Below are 15800 nucleotides of genomic sequence, written 5' to 3'. Positions count from 1 at the left end.
AACACACATGGGTTTGTGAGGAAACCTCTGTTAGCCTCACTGTAGCTCATTGTGTGAAATGTACCGTCTGAAAAGATGGAGGAATCAAATTCAGTAATAAAGTTGGAAAGGGTGTTGTTAAACACTTGAAGAAAAAATATTTGCACAGTATTTCATGGCTAAGGCAAAAGAACAGGAACTAATTGGATAATTCAGCCTAAGTCAACACAAGTACAATGTGGTAAATGGTCCTTCTGTGCTGCATTATTCTATAATTATGAAAGGGCCATGACTATACACTTAAGAATATTGCACTTTACTTTAATTCCTTGGCTTTGCCAAATTCTGTTTAGTATAGAGTGCTCATTACACCTGACATTAAAAACATATCCCCATTTCTAGCACCAGGATTCAGGTATTCTTCCTTGTGTGGATGGACCTCTCATCTACACGAGCAACTTCAAGTCATAATAACACTTATTGATACCTTACTAAATGCTGTTGTGCTGCCATTCCCTAAGTGGCCTTTCTTGTATCCTTTGTGTGAAAATAATTTAGCTGAATATCTGATTGAAGATCTGTGTTGAAGATCTGAATACTGGCATTAAGATGGAGATTCGGTAGGCTTCTTTACTTGGAACTATCTAAGAACAGCCTAACAGTTGAATAAGTAAATAACAAAGTTATTTATGTGCCGTCAGTTTGTGTTGAATTCAAAGCCATTTAAATTCGATGTCTGTACATGGTACTTGCTAATATATACAAAGTTAGCAGATAGAGCAATTTTTGTAATATTTCTAAATGGTGTGCTTGAAGAAAGCAAGGAGGGGAACCTCACTCTACTTGGTCACGTTACATGTTTTAAACTTGTGCAAGTATCACTCTTGCTTGCTTCAGAATAACTTGATTTTTTTTGTTCAGTTACCAGAGGCTGCTACAGACCATCGCTGTACTGGAAGCTCAGCGAGCCCAAGCTATTCAAGACCTGGAATGTTTAAGCAGACATCAGAAGGAAGGGTTGAAGGAGCCCATTACTTTTGTGGAAAATCTCCAACAGCAGGTAAGTCATAGTCAGGTCCTTAAGTGTGTTTTCTGTTTTTTGGAGTCGTAGTAGTAAGGACCTCTTTTTCCTTTTTTTTCTATCTGTATTTTTACTAAGATTTCCAACTGAGCTAGAATTACATATCCAGTGAGTGAAGACTGTCCTTTGTGTTGGTTTCTCCCATTGGCTGTCAGGCTGTTTTACAAGTTATTAACATAGTAGGAAACAAAGACAGCCTTACAGGTACATTATTACACTCGGAAATTTGGTGACTTCTTGCAGGATGTGGTTAAAGGACTCTGGGCCTTGACCCCACCATACTGCACTAAATGCAGAAACGACTCTGTCACTCTGCTGTGATGCGGAGCCGTTACTCCATTGTCGGAAATGCAAGCACGTTATTGATCAGATCACAAAGCTGTGATGGGAACTTGAAGGTTGCTTGCAGATAAGATCAAATGGGCAGAAGGATTCCTTTCACCTGAGCTCTGGGATCGTAGGACATGTTTAGAACCAATCCGTAAATAGTGTGAAGAGTCAGCCATGTGATGTGGGACTGCAGACAGAGCAGGCAATGGTGGTGCAGGCTCTGATTTTTTTGAAGGGCTTCAGTAAGTTACTGGGCTTTTAATAAAAACAAAAATTGCCATTCTGCAGAAGGGTCTCTGGACCTAAAACGTTATCTCTGATTTCTCTCTGCAGATGTTGCCAGACCTTTGAGTTTCTTGAGCAATTTCTGATTTTGTTTCTGATTTCCAGCATCTGCACTTGTTTGGGTATTTTCTTTAGTGAGTTTTTAAGGTAGTTGGACACTTTTAATGGCAATCTTGAGATGCCGATTTATTGAATACAGCTTGACAGTGTATTGGGATGATTTGATTTCATGCCCTCGGAATAGTTCATTATTATCCATTACTGCTAACCTCCTGCGGCCCACTTTGTCCCAGCTGAATGAATCTGAGCTGCACTGAAAGTCAAATAAGTACCTAGCGCTGGAGAATCATTCCCAGGCAGAAATAGCTAGACAGTTTGTGGATTCAAGCTTTTAATAAACTCGTGTAAATTCTGTAACAACGATCTGAAATGGAAAATGATATTTGCCACAATCATGCCTTTGCTGACAGTCTTATCCAAGTAATCCTGTCTTGTATGCTCCTTATTGTCCAGCACTTTCCTATTTTGGGTATGTATCCAATCCCTTTTGGAAGCTGCTGTCTAATCTGCTTGCACTATCCTTTCTGGCAGTGCATTCTACTTGCTGTGTAAATAAAATAATTCTCATACTCCCTCTGCTGCTGTTGTCATTTATCTTAAATCTGACCCCTCTTCCAATGTGGGCAGTTTCTCTCTCTATCCACTTTGTTAAAACCCCTCAAACTTTTCACTTTTTTTCTGAGCGCTTGTTTCGCTAGAAGCTAGTAAAAATAAAATCTGATACACTGAATGTGGATGGATTTTAATGCTTTAACCTTGCCTGTGTAATGTAGGTTGACATGGGTTTTCCATGTCCACAAAGAGTGGTCCAGCTGCCTCAGATCCCATGGGACCATTACACATCCGGGCTGGGAAATTTTGAGAAAGAATACAGAAATAAGAAACACAACACACGGAGGTTAAAACTCGTCTTTGACAAAGGTACATGTTTGTACGATTGTGTTCTTCATTTGGTTTGCTATGTGACCTCCTCAGATCTTGATGTGGATGAAGAAAATATATTGAGGAATTTCTTTCCAAGTAAATTTTGGGAAAAACATATGCGTTGTTTTTGGTTCCTGCTGCAAATTCTGCTCCCCTTGTTACCAAATCCATCCCACACTGGCAACTGTCTGGCTGAATCTGACTGTTTTCAACCCCGGTGTCCCTTTTAGATCCCTTCCACACAATCGGTAATACTGTCTGTTTCACCCTCTGTAGCATTGCCTGACTCCAAATCTGTCCCACCTACTCCTGAAATCTTCATCGGTGCTTTTGGTATGTCTAGACTTAACTTTCCAAATGCACTCCTGTCTAACTTTCCGTATTCTACCCTCTGAACTTGAACTTATCCAAAACTCTGCTGCTCATCTTCTTTCTTGCACCGTTCACTCTAGTATTTGCTCACGACCAGTAGATTCCAGTTAGCACCTTGATTTTAAAACATTTGACCTTGATTTCAGATCCTTCATTGGCATAGCCCCTCCCCACCCCTGTAATCTTCTCCAGCTCAGCAATCCTTTCCATATCTGCCCCTACCCTCCAAAGTAATTCTTGACTATTTCTGATTTTAATCGCTGTGCTAGTAGTGGCCATGCCTTCAGCTCCTGGGATCTTAAACTTTGCAATTCCCACCCTAAACGTTTTTGCTTCTCTACCTTTTTTGTAACTTAAGACACTCCTTAAACCTGCCTCTTTAACCAAGCTTTTGGCCCTCTGCTCTAATATTTTGGGTGGGAATATCTTGTTTTATTGTGTCCCTTTGAAGCATTTTGGAATGTTTGGTAATATTGAAGGTAACATTTTCTTCGCAAAAATACAAGTCCAGTTGTTTTACAGAACTTATATGTTGTCTAATTTGGATTTTCTCAATGGGGTTAGGTTTGCCTGTGAGACCAAAAAGTCCCATGGATTCCAAGAAGGACGCAGAGTCGGCGTCATCCTCTTTTTACTCTTCAACGTTACCCTCAAGTGATGCCCCAGAAGTAATGATCAACAGCCGTGCACAGGTGAGGAAAATTATGCAAATTAATTGATTTGATGCAATGTTTTAATTCTTCATCACAATGAAATATTGGTTTCAAAGGCATAAAGAAACGCAAATTGAAAGTCATTGTAAAATGCTTTCGGGCTTGCACCAACTGTAAATTCAGTTAATGCTCAAACTGACCAGGAGTCTTGATTTGGTGTAGTGTTGTGCTGAACTTTATTTCTGGATTCAGGCATGTTTCCTCTATTGAGCCATTAAGAAGCCAAATTGCTTTGCAGTTACAGTCTTGTTGCTACAGGTTTACAATGTTATACATAACCCTCTTCCTTGCAATATAATCCACATCATTATGACATCAAGGTAGCATTTGTCCAAGTGTGGCACCCAGGACTGGAATTAGTGGGAATTGGGGAGGACGGTAATTCTTTGCGGGTCCATCTTGTATCTTACAAAGGAAGATGATTGTAGCTGATGGAGGTTAGTTTTCTCAGTCCCAGGATGTCACTGCATGAGTTCCTCAGGGTAGCTTCCTAGGCCCAGCCATCTTCAACTGCTTCATCAATGAACTTTGCTCTGTGTAAGGTCAGGTGCGGGGATGTTTGCTGATGATTGCACCGTGTTTAGCACCATTGTCTGTGACACAGAAACTGAAGGAGCCTGTTTCCATATTTGGTAAAACCCGGATAACATCTAAGCCTGGGCTGATAGGAGACAAGTAATGTTTCCATCACACAAGAGGCAGGCAGTGACCAGCTGCAACAAAAGAGAACCTAGCTCTACCCCACGCGCGCATGCACATGCGCACACATGACTTTCAGCAGGATTATTACTGTTGAATCCCCTAATAGCAACAACCCGGGAGCACCATTGCTCAGAATCTGAACTAGACCAACCATATAAACAAGATCAGTGTCAGAGGCAAGGAATTCTGCAAAGAGTAACTCACTGTCTGACTCCCCAAAGTCTGTCCACCATTTGCAAGGCACAAGTCAGGAGTGTGATGCAATACTCACCACTTGCCTCAATGGTTCCAGCTCCGACAACATTGAAGAGATTTGACACCATTCACGACAAAGCAGCCTGTTTGGCTGTCAATCCATCACCATTGTGCATCAGTGCAGAATGCAGGGAACAATGTTAGCAGTGTGTGTGCCATGTACAAGGTGCACTGCCGTAACCTACCCGGTTGCCTGCAGTAACACCTTCTGAAACTGGGACCTCTGACACCGAGATGCATGAGAACGCCACCACCACCTGTAAGGTTTTCTCCAAGATACACACCATTCCTCTTTTGAAACTGAATCACTGCTCGCTTACTGTCACAAGGTTAAAATCCTATAGTTCCCTCTTTTACAGCACTATGGATGTACCTGCACCAATTCAATATTGTAGCTCACCTTCACCAACTTGAGAACAGTTGGAGATAGACAGCAAATACTGGCCCAGCCAGTAATACCTGCATTCCATGAATGAATTTTTTTTAAAGAATTCATGGGGAGAAAAATCTCCAATCTACATAAGTCATGAGTTTCCTTCACTTGGATTTTTGGAAAGCTGCTGTGTGGGGTCATGTCCTCTCGTGTACTTACCAGCTCAGCATCTGTTGTTGATTTTGAAGTCGGACTGAAACAGTGACAGGGTAAATAGGAATGACTTCCTGCTCAGAACAATGACAGGCTATCTTAAAATTCGAGTTATATGTGTTAAAAGCAAATCCATATGTAGGTTCATCCCATAGAAACAAAAGCAGAAATTGCTGGAAAAGCTCAGCCGTTCTGGCAGCATCTGTGGAGAGAAAGCAGAGTTAACGTTTCAGGTCGAATGACTCTTCCTCAGACCAGCTGAGCTTTTCCAGCAATTTCTGCTTTTGTTTCTGAGCTACAGTATCTGCAGTCTTTTCCATTTTTACATAGAAACCTATTTGGGTCGACATAGTCCAGACGAGTGGAAGGAGATTGAGCTAAGATTTTCTCTGCATGCTCAAAGCTGCAAAACTGTATGCAGGTTACAAAGAAAGGGTTTACAATTTCTCCTATTACCTGTAACCTATTCTTGTCCCATTGTTGGAACAACACGGAAGAAGCATTGCTGCCTAATCAGTTGTGCTAGTTTGTGATTGAGTGCCTGAAATGAGAATTGTTACCTTCTTTTATCAAGACTAAAATCAAACAAGGAACGCTAAATCCACTGAAGTAATGGTGCACATTAAATAGTACGTGCAATGTTTGCTCGATCGTAAATGTTTGTTTTCTGTATTTGTGTTTTTCAAATAAATTTCTATTAGATAGAATTTACAACACTGAAGCAGGCCACTTGACAGTGCTTCTGCTCCACATGAGCAAATCCTTCAGAGACTAAACAAGATCAGGCTTGAATTGGCAGCCGTGTTGGATACTGTGTGCCAGCCTCAGTAAATTATTTGCACAGAGTTGTGGATATGGGGAAGTGATCATGATTGTCCACTTCAGAGTTGGAAATTGCTGCAAAATGCAATGTGTTTGGTAATGAAAGGATGTTGGTATTTATCAATAATATTCATCATCCCCATCTGTAATTTGCTGTTGGCTTACAGCTTGTACAATCACTGCAGTAAATTATTATTCACCATACAGTTTGAATTCTCCCTCTCCATATACTGCAATTAATGCTGGAATTATGCTGGGTTAGGTAGAAAAGTCGAACTGTTACTGAACAGTCGGTGACACCACTGTCTTGCATCAGTGCAGTGTTCTGATTGATTGTAACCTTCATTTCCATGTTGGCTCCAATATTGTCAGGTCATCCAGCGTAACAGTAACTGAAGATTCGCCTCAAAACTGGACTAAGCCCTGTTTTGTACTGTGACATAAGGGCTAACTTTCTCCATCTTCTGCTATTTAGTATGTTGAGGCCAGGAGAAGGTCATCTCTAGGATCAGTGAGGATGCACCTCCGTCTGAATCCCCAGCTCCATTCATGGAAGTAGGCTTCTGGAGTGGCATTATGCCCCAACAAATTTGCAATGTTACATAGGCCAGATCTTTAGTTTTGGCTTGGAGTGTGTATATTTCAGAGGCTGAAATTCCTGTAGGCTTTTAGATAAAGACAAAAAAAAAACTGGAGATGCTGGAATCCAAGGTAGACAGGTAGGAGGCTGGAAGAACACAGCAGGCCAGGCAGCATCAGAAGGTGGTGAAGTTGACATTTCGGGTATAACCCTTAGTCATACAGCATGGAAACAGATCCTTTTGTCCAACCAGTCCTTGCTGACCAGATATCCTAAATAAATCTAGTCCCATTTGCCAGCATTCTAAACCCTTTCTATTCATTTATCCATCTGGATGCCTTTTAAATGTTGTAATTGTACCAGCCTCCACCACTCCCTCTGGCAGCTCGTTCCTTACACATATCACCCTCTGCATGAAAAGGTTGCCCCTCAGGTCCTCTTCAAATCTTTTTTCTTTCTTACGCTGATAGTTTTGAACTCGCCCACCGTAGGCTAGTCACCCTATCCATGTCCCTCATGATTTTATAAACCACTATAAGGTTAACCCTCAGCCTCTGCACCCTCCTTCGGCCTACTCAGTCTCTCTTTATAGCCCAAATCCTCCTGTCCTGGCAATGTCCTTGTAAATGTAAAACTTGAGAGGCTGCAGAAAACAACATCCTTCCTGTAGAAGGGTGACCAGAATTGTACATGCTCTTGTAAAAGTCGCTTCACCAATGTCCTGTGCAGATGCATAGTTCAATGAAAATTGAAGGAGGGCAGAAGCCTGAAGCACCACCGGGCACATCCAAAAATGAGGTACCACACTAGTGAAGCCACAACGCAGGACTACCCTCACTGTCAAGCTGTGCAAGCCGCATGTGACAGACCAGGGAGAAGCAACTCTGCAGTGTGGATCAGATGAAAGCTCAGAGGCCCTGACACACCCAATCATGACTAGTGGTGGGCAACCAAAGAATAAACAGGAGGTGGAGGTTCCACAAATATCCCCTCATTGTGGAAGGATATTCCAGGGTGCCAGTGCAATTGGCAAGGCTGTAGCACCTGCATTAACCTCAGCCAGACATGCTGAGTGAACGATCCATCTCCACCTACTCCCAAGGTCTACAGCATCACAAACCCCAGTCTTCAGCCACTTTGCTTAACTCCACGTTGTACCAAGAAACAACAGAAGGGAGTGGACACTGTAAAGGCGAGGGACTCTGACACCAATCCAGCAACAGCACTGCAGACTTGTGCTCCAGACCCGGCCGTACCCAAACTGTTCCAGTACAGCCGTGAAACTGAGATCCACTTGGCAATGTGGAAAGCTGCCTCAGCGTGGTCTGCCCACAAACAGCAGGATTAATCCAAACCAGCCAATCACCGCCCCACCAGTTCACTCTAAATCACCAACAAAGTGATGAAGGCATGGATGGATGCTCTCTGAGGCTGTGATTGTCTCCAGGGTCACCCAGCTCCTAACCTCACTGCAATCCAGTTCCAAAAGTGGAAAAAAAAATGAGCTGAATTCCAGAGGTGGTGAGATTGGCTGCCCTCGACATGAAGGCAGCCCTTTACAGATTATGGCTTCAAGAACTGGCAGCAGATATGGAATTGAAGGGAACCAGAGGAAATCTTCCCGCTGGGTGGAACCACACCCCAGACGATGGCCGTAATTACTAGAATAGAATCATATCAAACTCAATACAAACCTACAGGAGCCCCTAAGGGCATGACCCAGGTACAAACATCCCCAACCGCTTCAATGACCCTCCCTCCTCCACAAGGTGAGAAGTGGAGTTATCGGTGGGTGACTGTACAGTGTTCTTCACCACCCGGGATTGCTCAGACACCAAAGCACTCTGACTTGATAAGCCACAAAAACCTGGACAAGGTTATGTCTCTGGCTTGAGTCGATGAGTGGCAAGAAAAGTGGAGGAGGGAAAGTGACCCCGTCCCGAGCGTGGGGATGAGGGAAAGTGACCCCGTCCCGAGCGTGGGGATGAGGGAAAGTGACCCCGCCCCCACCGGGAGGAGGAGGGAAAGTGACCGCCCCCAGCGCGGGGAGGAGGGAAAGTGACCGCCCCCAGCGCGGGGAGGAGGGAAAGTGACCGTCCCCAGCGCGGGGAGGAGGGAAAGTGACCGTCCCCAGCGCGGGGAGGAGGGAAAGTGACCCCGCCCCCACCGGGAGGAGGAGGGAAAGTGACCCCGCCCCCACCGGGAGGAGGAGGGAAAGTGACCCCGCCCCCACCGGGAGGAGGAGGGAAAGTGACCCCGCCCCCACCGGGAGGAGGAGGGAAAGTGACCGCCCCCAGCGCGGGGGGAGGAGGGAAAGTGACCCCGTCCCCAGCGCGGGGAGGAGGGAAAGTGACCCCGCCCCCACCGGGAGGAGGAGGGAAAGTGACCCCGCCCCCGGGGAGGAGGAGGGAAAGTGACCCCGCCCCCAGCGCGGGGAGGAGGAGGGAAAGTGACCCCGCCCCCAGCGCGGGGAGGAGGGAAAGTGACCCCGCCCCCGGGGGGGAGGAGGGAAAGTGACCCCGCCCCCGGGGTGGAGGAGGGAAAGTGACCCGTCCCCAGCGTGGGGGAGGAGGGAAAGTGACCCGTCCCCAGCGTGGGGGAGGAGGGAAAGTGACCCGTCCCCAGCGCGGGGAGGAGGGAAAGTGACCGTCCCCAGCGCGGGGAGGAGGGAAAGTGACCGTCCCCAGCGCGGGGAGGAGGGAAAGTGACCCCGCCCCCACCGGGAGGAGGAGGGAAAGTGACCCCGCCCCCACCGGGAGGAGGCGGGAAAGTGACCGCCCCCAGCGCGGGGAGGAGGAAAGTGACCCCGCCCCCAGCGCGGGGGGGAGGAGGGAAAGTGACCCCGTCCCCAGCGCGGGGAGGAGGAGGAAAGTGACCCCGCCCCCAGCGCGGGGAGGAGGAGGGAAAGTGACACCGCCCCCGGGGGGGAGGAGGGAAAGTGACCCTTCCCCAGCGCGGGGAGGAGGAGGGAAAGTGACCCCGCCCCCGGGGTGGAGAAGGGAAAGTGACCCCGCCCCCGGGGTGGAGGAGGGAAAGTGACCCTTCCCCAGCGCGGGGAGGAGGGAAAGTGACCCTTCCCCAGCGCGGGGAGGAGGGAAAGTGACCGCCCCCAGCGCGGGGAGGAGGGAAAGTGACCCGTCCCCAGCGCGGGGAGGAGGGAAAGTGACCCGTCCCCAGCGCGGGGAGGAGGGAAAGTGACCCCGCCCCCGGGGTGGAGGAGGGAAAGTGACCCTTCCCCAGCGCGGGGAGGAGGGAAAGTGACCGCCCCCACCGGGAGGAGGAGGGAAAGTGACCCCGCCCCCACCGGGAGGAGGAGGGAAAGTGACCGCGCCCCCAGCGCGGGGAGGAGGAGGAAAGTGACCGTCCCCAGCGCGGGGTGGAGGGAAAGTGACCCCGCCCCCAGCGCGGGGAGGAGGAGGGAAAGTGACACCGCCCCCGGGGGGGAGGAGGGAAAGTGACCCTTCCCCAGCGCGGGGAGGAGGGAAAGTGACCGCCCCCAGCGCGGGGAGGAGGGAAAGTGACCGTCCCCAGCGTGGGGAGGAGGGAAAGTGACCCCGCCCCCACCGGGAGGAGGAGGGAAAGTGACCGCCCCCACCGGGAGGAGGAGGGAAAGTGACCCGTCCCCAGCGCGGGGAGGAGGGAAAGTGACCCCGCCCCCAGCGCGGGGAGGAGGGAAAGTGACCCGTCCCCAGCGCGGGGAGGAGGGAAAGTGACCGTCCCCAGCGTGGGGGAGGAGGGAAAGTGACCCGTCCCCAGCGCGGGGGAGGAGGGAAAGTGACCCCGCCCCCGGGGGGAGGAGGGAAAGTGACCCGTCCCCAGCCCGGGGAGGAGGGAAAGTGACCGCCCCCAGCGTGGGGGAGGAGGGAAAGTGACCCGTCCCCAGCGCGGGGAGGAGGGAAAGTGACCCCGCCCCCACCGGGAGGAGGAGGGAAAGTGACCCCGCCCCCACCGGGAGGAGGAGGGAAAGTGACCGCCCCCAGCGCGGGGAGGAGGGAAAGTGACCGCGCCCCCAGCGCGGGGAGGAGGAGGAAAGTGACCCCGCCCCCAGCGCGGGGAGGAGGAGGGAAAGTGACACCGCACCCGGGGGGGGGGAGGGAAAGTGACCCCGCCCCCACCGGGAGGAGGAGGGAAAGTGACCGCGCTCCCAGCGCGGGGAGGAGGAGGAAAGTGACCCCGCCCCCAGCGCGGGGAGGAGGAGGGAAAGTGACACCGCCCCCGGGGGGGAGGAGGGAAAGTGACCCCGTCCCCAGCGCGGGGAGGAGGGAAAGTGACCGTCCCCAGCGTGGGGAGGAGGGAAAGTGACCCCGCCCCCAGCGCGGGGTGGAGGGAAAGTGACCCCGCCCCCAGCGCGGGGAGGAGGAGGGAAAGTGACCCCGCCCCCGGGGAGGAGGAGGGAAAGTGACCCCGCCCCCGGGGGGGAGGAGGGAAAGTGACACCGCCCCCGGGGGGGAGGAGGGAAAGTGACACCGCCCCCGGGGGGGAGGAGGGAAAGTGACCCTTCCCCAGCGCAGGGAGGAGGGAAAGTGACCCCGCCCCCGGGGTGGAGGAGGGAAAGTGACCCTTCCCCAGCGCAGGGAGGAGGGAAAGTGACCCCGCCCCCACCGGGAGGACGAGGGAAAGTGACCCCGCCCCCACCGGGAGGACGAGGGAAAGTGACCCCGCCCCCACCGGGAGGACGAGGGAAAGTGACCCCGCCCCCACCGGGAGGACGAGGGAAAGTGACCCCGCCCCCACCGGGAGGAGGAGGAAAGTGACCCCGCCCCCACCGGGAGGAGGAGGAAAGTGACCCCGTCCCCAGCGCGGGGAGGAGGAGGGAAAGTGACACCGCCCCCAGCCCGGGGAGGAGGAGGAAAGTGACCCCGCCCCCAGCGCGGGGAGGAGGAGGGAAAGTGACCCGTCCCCAGCGCGGGGCGGAGGGAAAGTGACCCCGCCCCCAGGGTGGAGGAGGGAAAGTGACCCTTCCCCAGCGCGGAGAGGAGGGAAAGTGACCGCCCCCAGCGCGGGGAGGAGGGAAAGTGACCCGCCCCCGGGGTGGAGGAGGGAAAGTGACCCTTCCCCAGCGTGGGGGAGGAGGGAAAGTGACCCGTCCCCAGCGTGGGGGAGGAGGGAAAGTGACCCGTCCCCAGCGCGGGGAGGAGGGAAAGTGACCGCCCCCAGCGTGGGGAGGAGGGAAAGTGACCGCCCCCAGCGTGGGGAGGAGGGAAAGTGACCCGTCCCCAGCGTGGGGGAGGAGGGAAAGTGACCCGTCCCCAGCGCGGGGAGGAGGGAAAGTGACCGCGCCCCCAGCGCGGGGAGGAGGGAAAGTGACCCCGCCCCCACCGGGAGGAGGAGGGAAAGTGACCGCCCCCAGCGCGGGGAGGAGGGAAAGTGACCGCGCCCCCAGCGCGGGGAGGAGGGAAAGTGACCCCGCCCCCAGCGCGGGGAGGAGGAGGGAAAGTGACCCCGCCCCCAGCGCGGGGAGGAGGAGGGAAAGTGACACCGCACCCGGGGGGGAGGAGGGAAAGTGACCCCGTCCCCAGCGCGGGGAGGAGGGAAAGTGACCGCCCCCAGCGCGGGGAGGAGGGAAAGTGACCGTCCCCAGCGCGGGGAGGAGGGAAAGTGACCCCGCCCCCACCGGGAGGAGGAGGGAAAGTGACCGCCCCCACCGGGAGGACGAGGGAAAGTGACCCCGCCCCCACCGGGAGGAGGAGGGAAAGTGACCCGTCCCCAGCGCGGGGAGGGGGGAAAGTGACACCGCCCCCAGCCCGGGGAGGAGGAGGAAAGTGACCCCGCCCCCAGCGCGGGGAGGAGGAGGGAAAGTGACCCGTCCCCAGCGCGGGGAGGAGGGAAAGTGACCGTCCCCAGCGTGGGGAGGAGGGAAAGTGACCCGTCCCCAGCGTGGGGGAGGAGGGAAAGTGACCCGTCCCCAGCGTGGGGGAGGAGGGAAAGTGACCCGTCCCCAGCGTGGGGGAGGAGGGAAAGTGACCCGTCCCCAGCGTGGGGGAGGAGGGAAAGTGACCCGTCCCCAGCGTGGGGGAGGAGGGAAAGTGACCCGTCCCCAGCGTGGGGGAGGAGGGAAAGTGACCCGACCCCAGCGCGGGGAGGAGGGAAAGTGACCCGTCCCCAGCGTGGGGGAGGAGGGAAAGAGACCCGTCCCCAGCGTGGGGGAGGAGGGAAAGAGACCCGTCCCCAGCGTGGGGGAGGAGGGAAAGAGACCCGTCCCCAGCGTGGGGGAGGAGGGAAAGTGACCCGTCCCCAGCGCGGGGAGGAGGGAAAGTGACCCGTCCCCAGCGCGGGGAGGAGGGAAAGTGACCCGTCCCCAGCGCGGGGAGGAGGGAAAGTGACCCGTCCCCAGCGCGGGGTGGAGGGAAAGTGACCCGTCCCCAGCGCGGGGAGGAGGGAAAGTGACCCCTCCCAGCGCGGGGAGGAGGGAAAGTGACCGTCCCCAGCGCGGGGAGGAGGGAAAGTGACCGCCCCCAGCGTGGGGAAGGAGGGAAAGTGACCGCCCCCAGCGCGGGGAGGAGGGAAAGTGACCGTCCCCAGCGCGGGGAGGAGGGAAAGTGACCGTCCCCAGCGCGGGGAGGAGGGAAAGTGACCGTCCCCAGCGCGGGGAGGAGGGAAAGTGACCCCGCCCCCGGGGGGGAGGAGGGAAAGTGACCCCGCCCCCGGGGGGGGAGGAGGGAAAGTGACCGCCCCCAGCGCGGGGAGGAGGGAAAGTGACCGCCCCCAGCGTGGGGAAGGAGGGAAAGTGACCCGTCCCCAGCGCGGGGAGGAGGGAAAGTGACCCCGCCCCCAGCGCGGGGTGGAGGGAAAGTGACCCCGCCCCCAGCGCGGGGTGGAGGGAAAGTGACCCCGCCCCCAGCGCGGGGAGGAGGAGGAAAGTGACCCCGCCCCCAGCGCGGGGAGGAGGAGGGAAAGTGACACCGCCCCCGGGGGGGAGGAGGGAAAGTGACCCCGCTCCCAGGGGGGGAGGAGGGAAAGTGACCGCCCCCAGCGCGGGGAGGAGGGAAAGTGACCCGTCCCCAGCGCGGGGAGGAGGGAAAGTGACCGCCCCCAGCGTGGGGGAGGAGGGAAAGTGACCCGTCCCCAGCGTGGGGGAGGAGGGAAAGTGACCCGTCCCCAGCGCAGGGAGGAGGGAAAGTGACCCGTCCCCAGCGCGGGGAGGAGGGAAAGTGACCGCCCCCAGCGTGGGGGAGGAGGGAAAGTGACCCGTCCCCAGCGCGGGGTGGAGGGAAAGTGACCGCCCCCAGCGTGGGGGAGGAGGGAAAGTGACCCGTCCCCAGCGCGGGGAGGAGGGAAAGTGACCCGTCCCCAGCGCGGGGAGGAGGGAAAGTGACCGCCCCCACCAGGAGGACGAGGGAAAGTGACCCCGCCCCCACCGGGAGGACGAGGGAAAGTGACCCGTCCCCAGCGCGGGGAGGAGGGAAAGTGACCGCCCCCACCGGGAGGACGAGGGAAAGTGACCCGTCCCCAGCGCGGGGAGGAGGGAAAGTGACCCGTCCCCAGCGCGGGGAGGAGGGAAAGTGACCCCGCCCCCAGCGCGGGGTGGAGGGAAAGTGACCCCGCCCCCAGCGCGGGGTGGAGGGAAAGTGACCCCGCCCCCAGCGCGGGGAGGAGGAGGAAAGTGACCCCGCCCCCAGCGCGGGGAGGAGGAGGGAAAGTGACACCGCCCCCGGGGGGGAGGAGGGAAAGTGACCCCGCCCCCGGGGGGGAGAAGGGAAAGTGACCCGTCCCCAGCGCGGGGAGGAGGGAAAGTGACCCGTCCCCAGCGCGGGGAGGAGGGAAAGTGACCCCGCCCCCGGGGGGGGAGGAGGGAAAGTGACCCCGCTCCCGGGGGGGGAGGAGGGAAAGTGACCCAGCTCCCGGGGGAGGAGGAGGGAAAGTGACCGCCCCCAGCGCGGGGAGGAGGGAAAGTGACCCGTCCCCAGCGCGGGGAGGAGCGAAAGTGACCGCCCCCAGCGTGGGGGAGGAGGGAAAGTGACCCGTCCCCAGCGCGGGGAGGAGGGAAAGTGACCCCGCCCCCGGGGGGGAGGAGGGAAAGTGACCCCGCTCCCGGGGGGGGAGGAGGGAAAGTGACCGCCCCCAGCGCGGGGAGGAGGGAAAGTGACCCCTCCCAGTGCGGGGAGGAGGAAAAGTGACCCTGTCCCCAGCGCGGGGAGGAGGGAAAGTGACCTGTCCCCACCGGGAGGAGGAGGGAAAGTGACCCGCCCCCAGCGGGTGGAGGGAAAATGACCCGCCCCCAGCGGGTGGAGGGAAAGTGACCCGCCCCCAGCGGGGGGAGGAGGAGACCTGTACAGCAAATCAATTTCAGATCTACCACTATTGAACCAGCACCATCAAAATCCCTGAGGCCATTACCAGATATAATGGAAAGATTAAAAACAAATTCACTCTGTGAAATGATGCATTTCGTTTTCCTTTATTTCCTGTATTTAATGGTTTGAAAAGGGGTTGAGGGGGCCCTCACTTTTGCTTGAAAGGTTTTTAAAAAAAAGTAAAAAAAATGTTCTTTGCTATTCACGCTTTATGGTGAGAGACTAACTCACCTGAATTCTCAAGTTTGTGGGATGTCATGTAGCATTTTATAGCTTTGGGTCAATAATTGAAATGTATCTGTGTTGTAATGTCGGAAATGTGACAGCTGGGGGACAATGACCAGATAATTTCTTTGGTAATTGTGATTAAAGGATAAGTGGTTGGCAGGTTTCAGAGCTTTTGTGCTGCTCTTCCTCTGAAAGGTGGCACTGCCAACATTGGAACACCCTTGGAATGCCAGCCCAGGAGATGTGCTCAAGTCCTGCAAATGACGCTTCAACGCTCAAACTCTGATGCACAGAGGAGTGTAAACCTGACCAAGTGTGAAGTATTTGCAGAGTTTCCTTGTCTTCAAAAAGTAACCTCCAATCCAAAATACTGGTGGGTTGTGTGCATTTCTGGCTGTTACTCGCTTGGCCCATGTGGAGGTTGGGTATGTGCCTCGAGTGGTTATTTCCAGATTCTTATCAGACCTTCCGTGTACCGCAAGTCATTTTCATTTCCACCTCTTCGCATTTTCCTGAGTATAACTTAAGTGAAAATGCCCTGAGCAAAGACAGGAAATTCTATCAGTTGGAGTCCTGTACTGTTTAGCAA

General features: G+C 54.5%; 1 protein-coding gene across 2 annotated transcripts in view; it reads left to right on the top strand.

Annotated features, from left to right (window-relative positions):
- Positions 1-15800, top strand: part of zzz3 (zinc finger, ZZ-type containing 3) — a 125847-nt gene that overhangs the window by 74113 nt on the left and 35934 nt on the right. For both annotated transcript variants that reach the window (XM_060830626.1, XM_060830625.1), the window contains exons 3-5: positions 901-1039; positions 2509-2656; positions 3596-3723. In XM_060830626.1, coding sequence (XP_060686609.1) covers positions 901-1039; positions 2509-2656; positions 3596-3723 — 415 coding nt within the window. The remainder of the gene's footprint in view (positions 1-900; positions 1040-2508; positions 2657-3595; positions 3724-15800) is intronic.

The sequence above is a fragment of the Hemiscyllium ocellatum genome, chromosome 9 (genome assembly GCF_020745735.1).
Source record: "Hemiscyllium ocellatum isolate sHemOce1 chromosome 9, sHemOce1.pat.X.cur, whole genome shotgun sequence".
NCBI classification, from domain to species: Eukaryota; Metazoa; Chordata; class Chondrichthyes; order Orectolobiformes; family Hemiscylliidae; genus Hemiscyllium; species Hemiscyllium ocellatum.
This window is presented reverse-complemented; position numbering and strand designations above follow the sequence as displayed.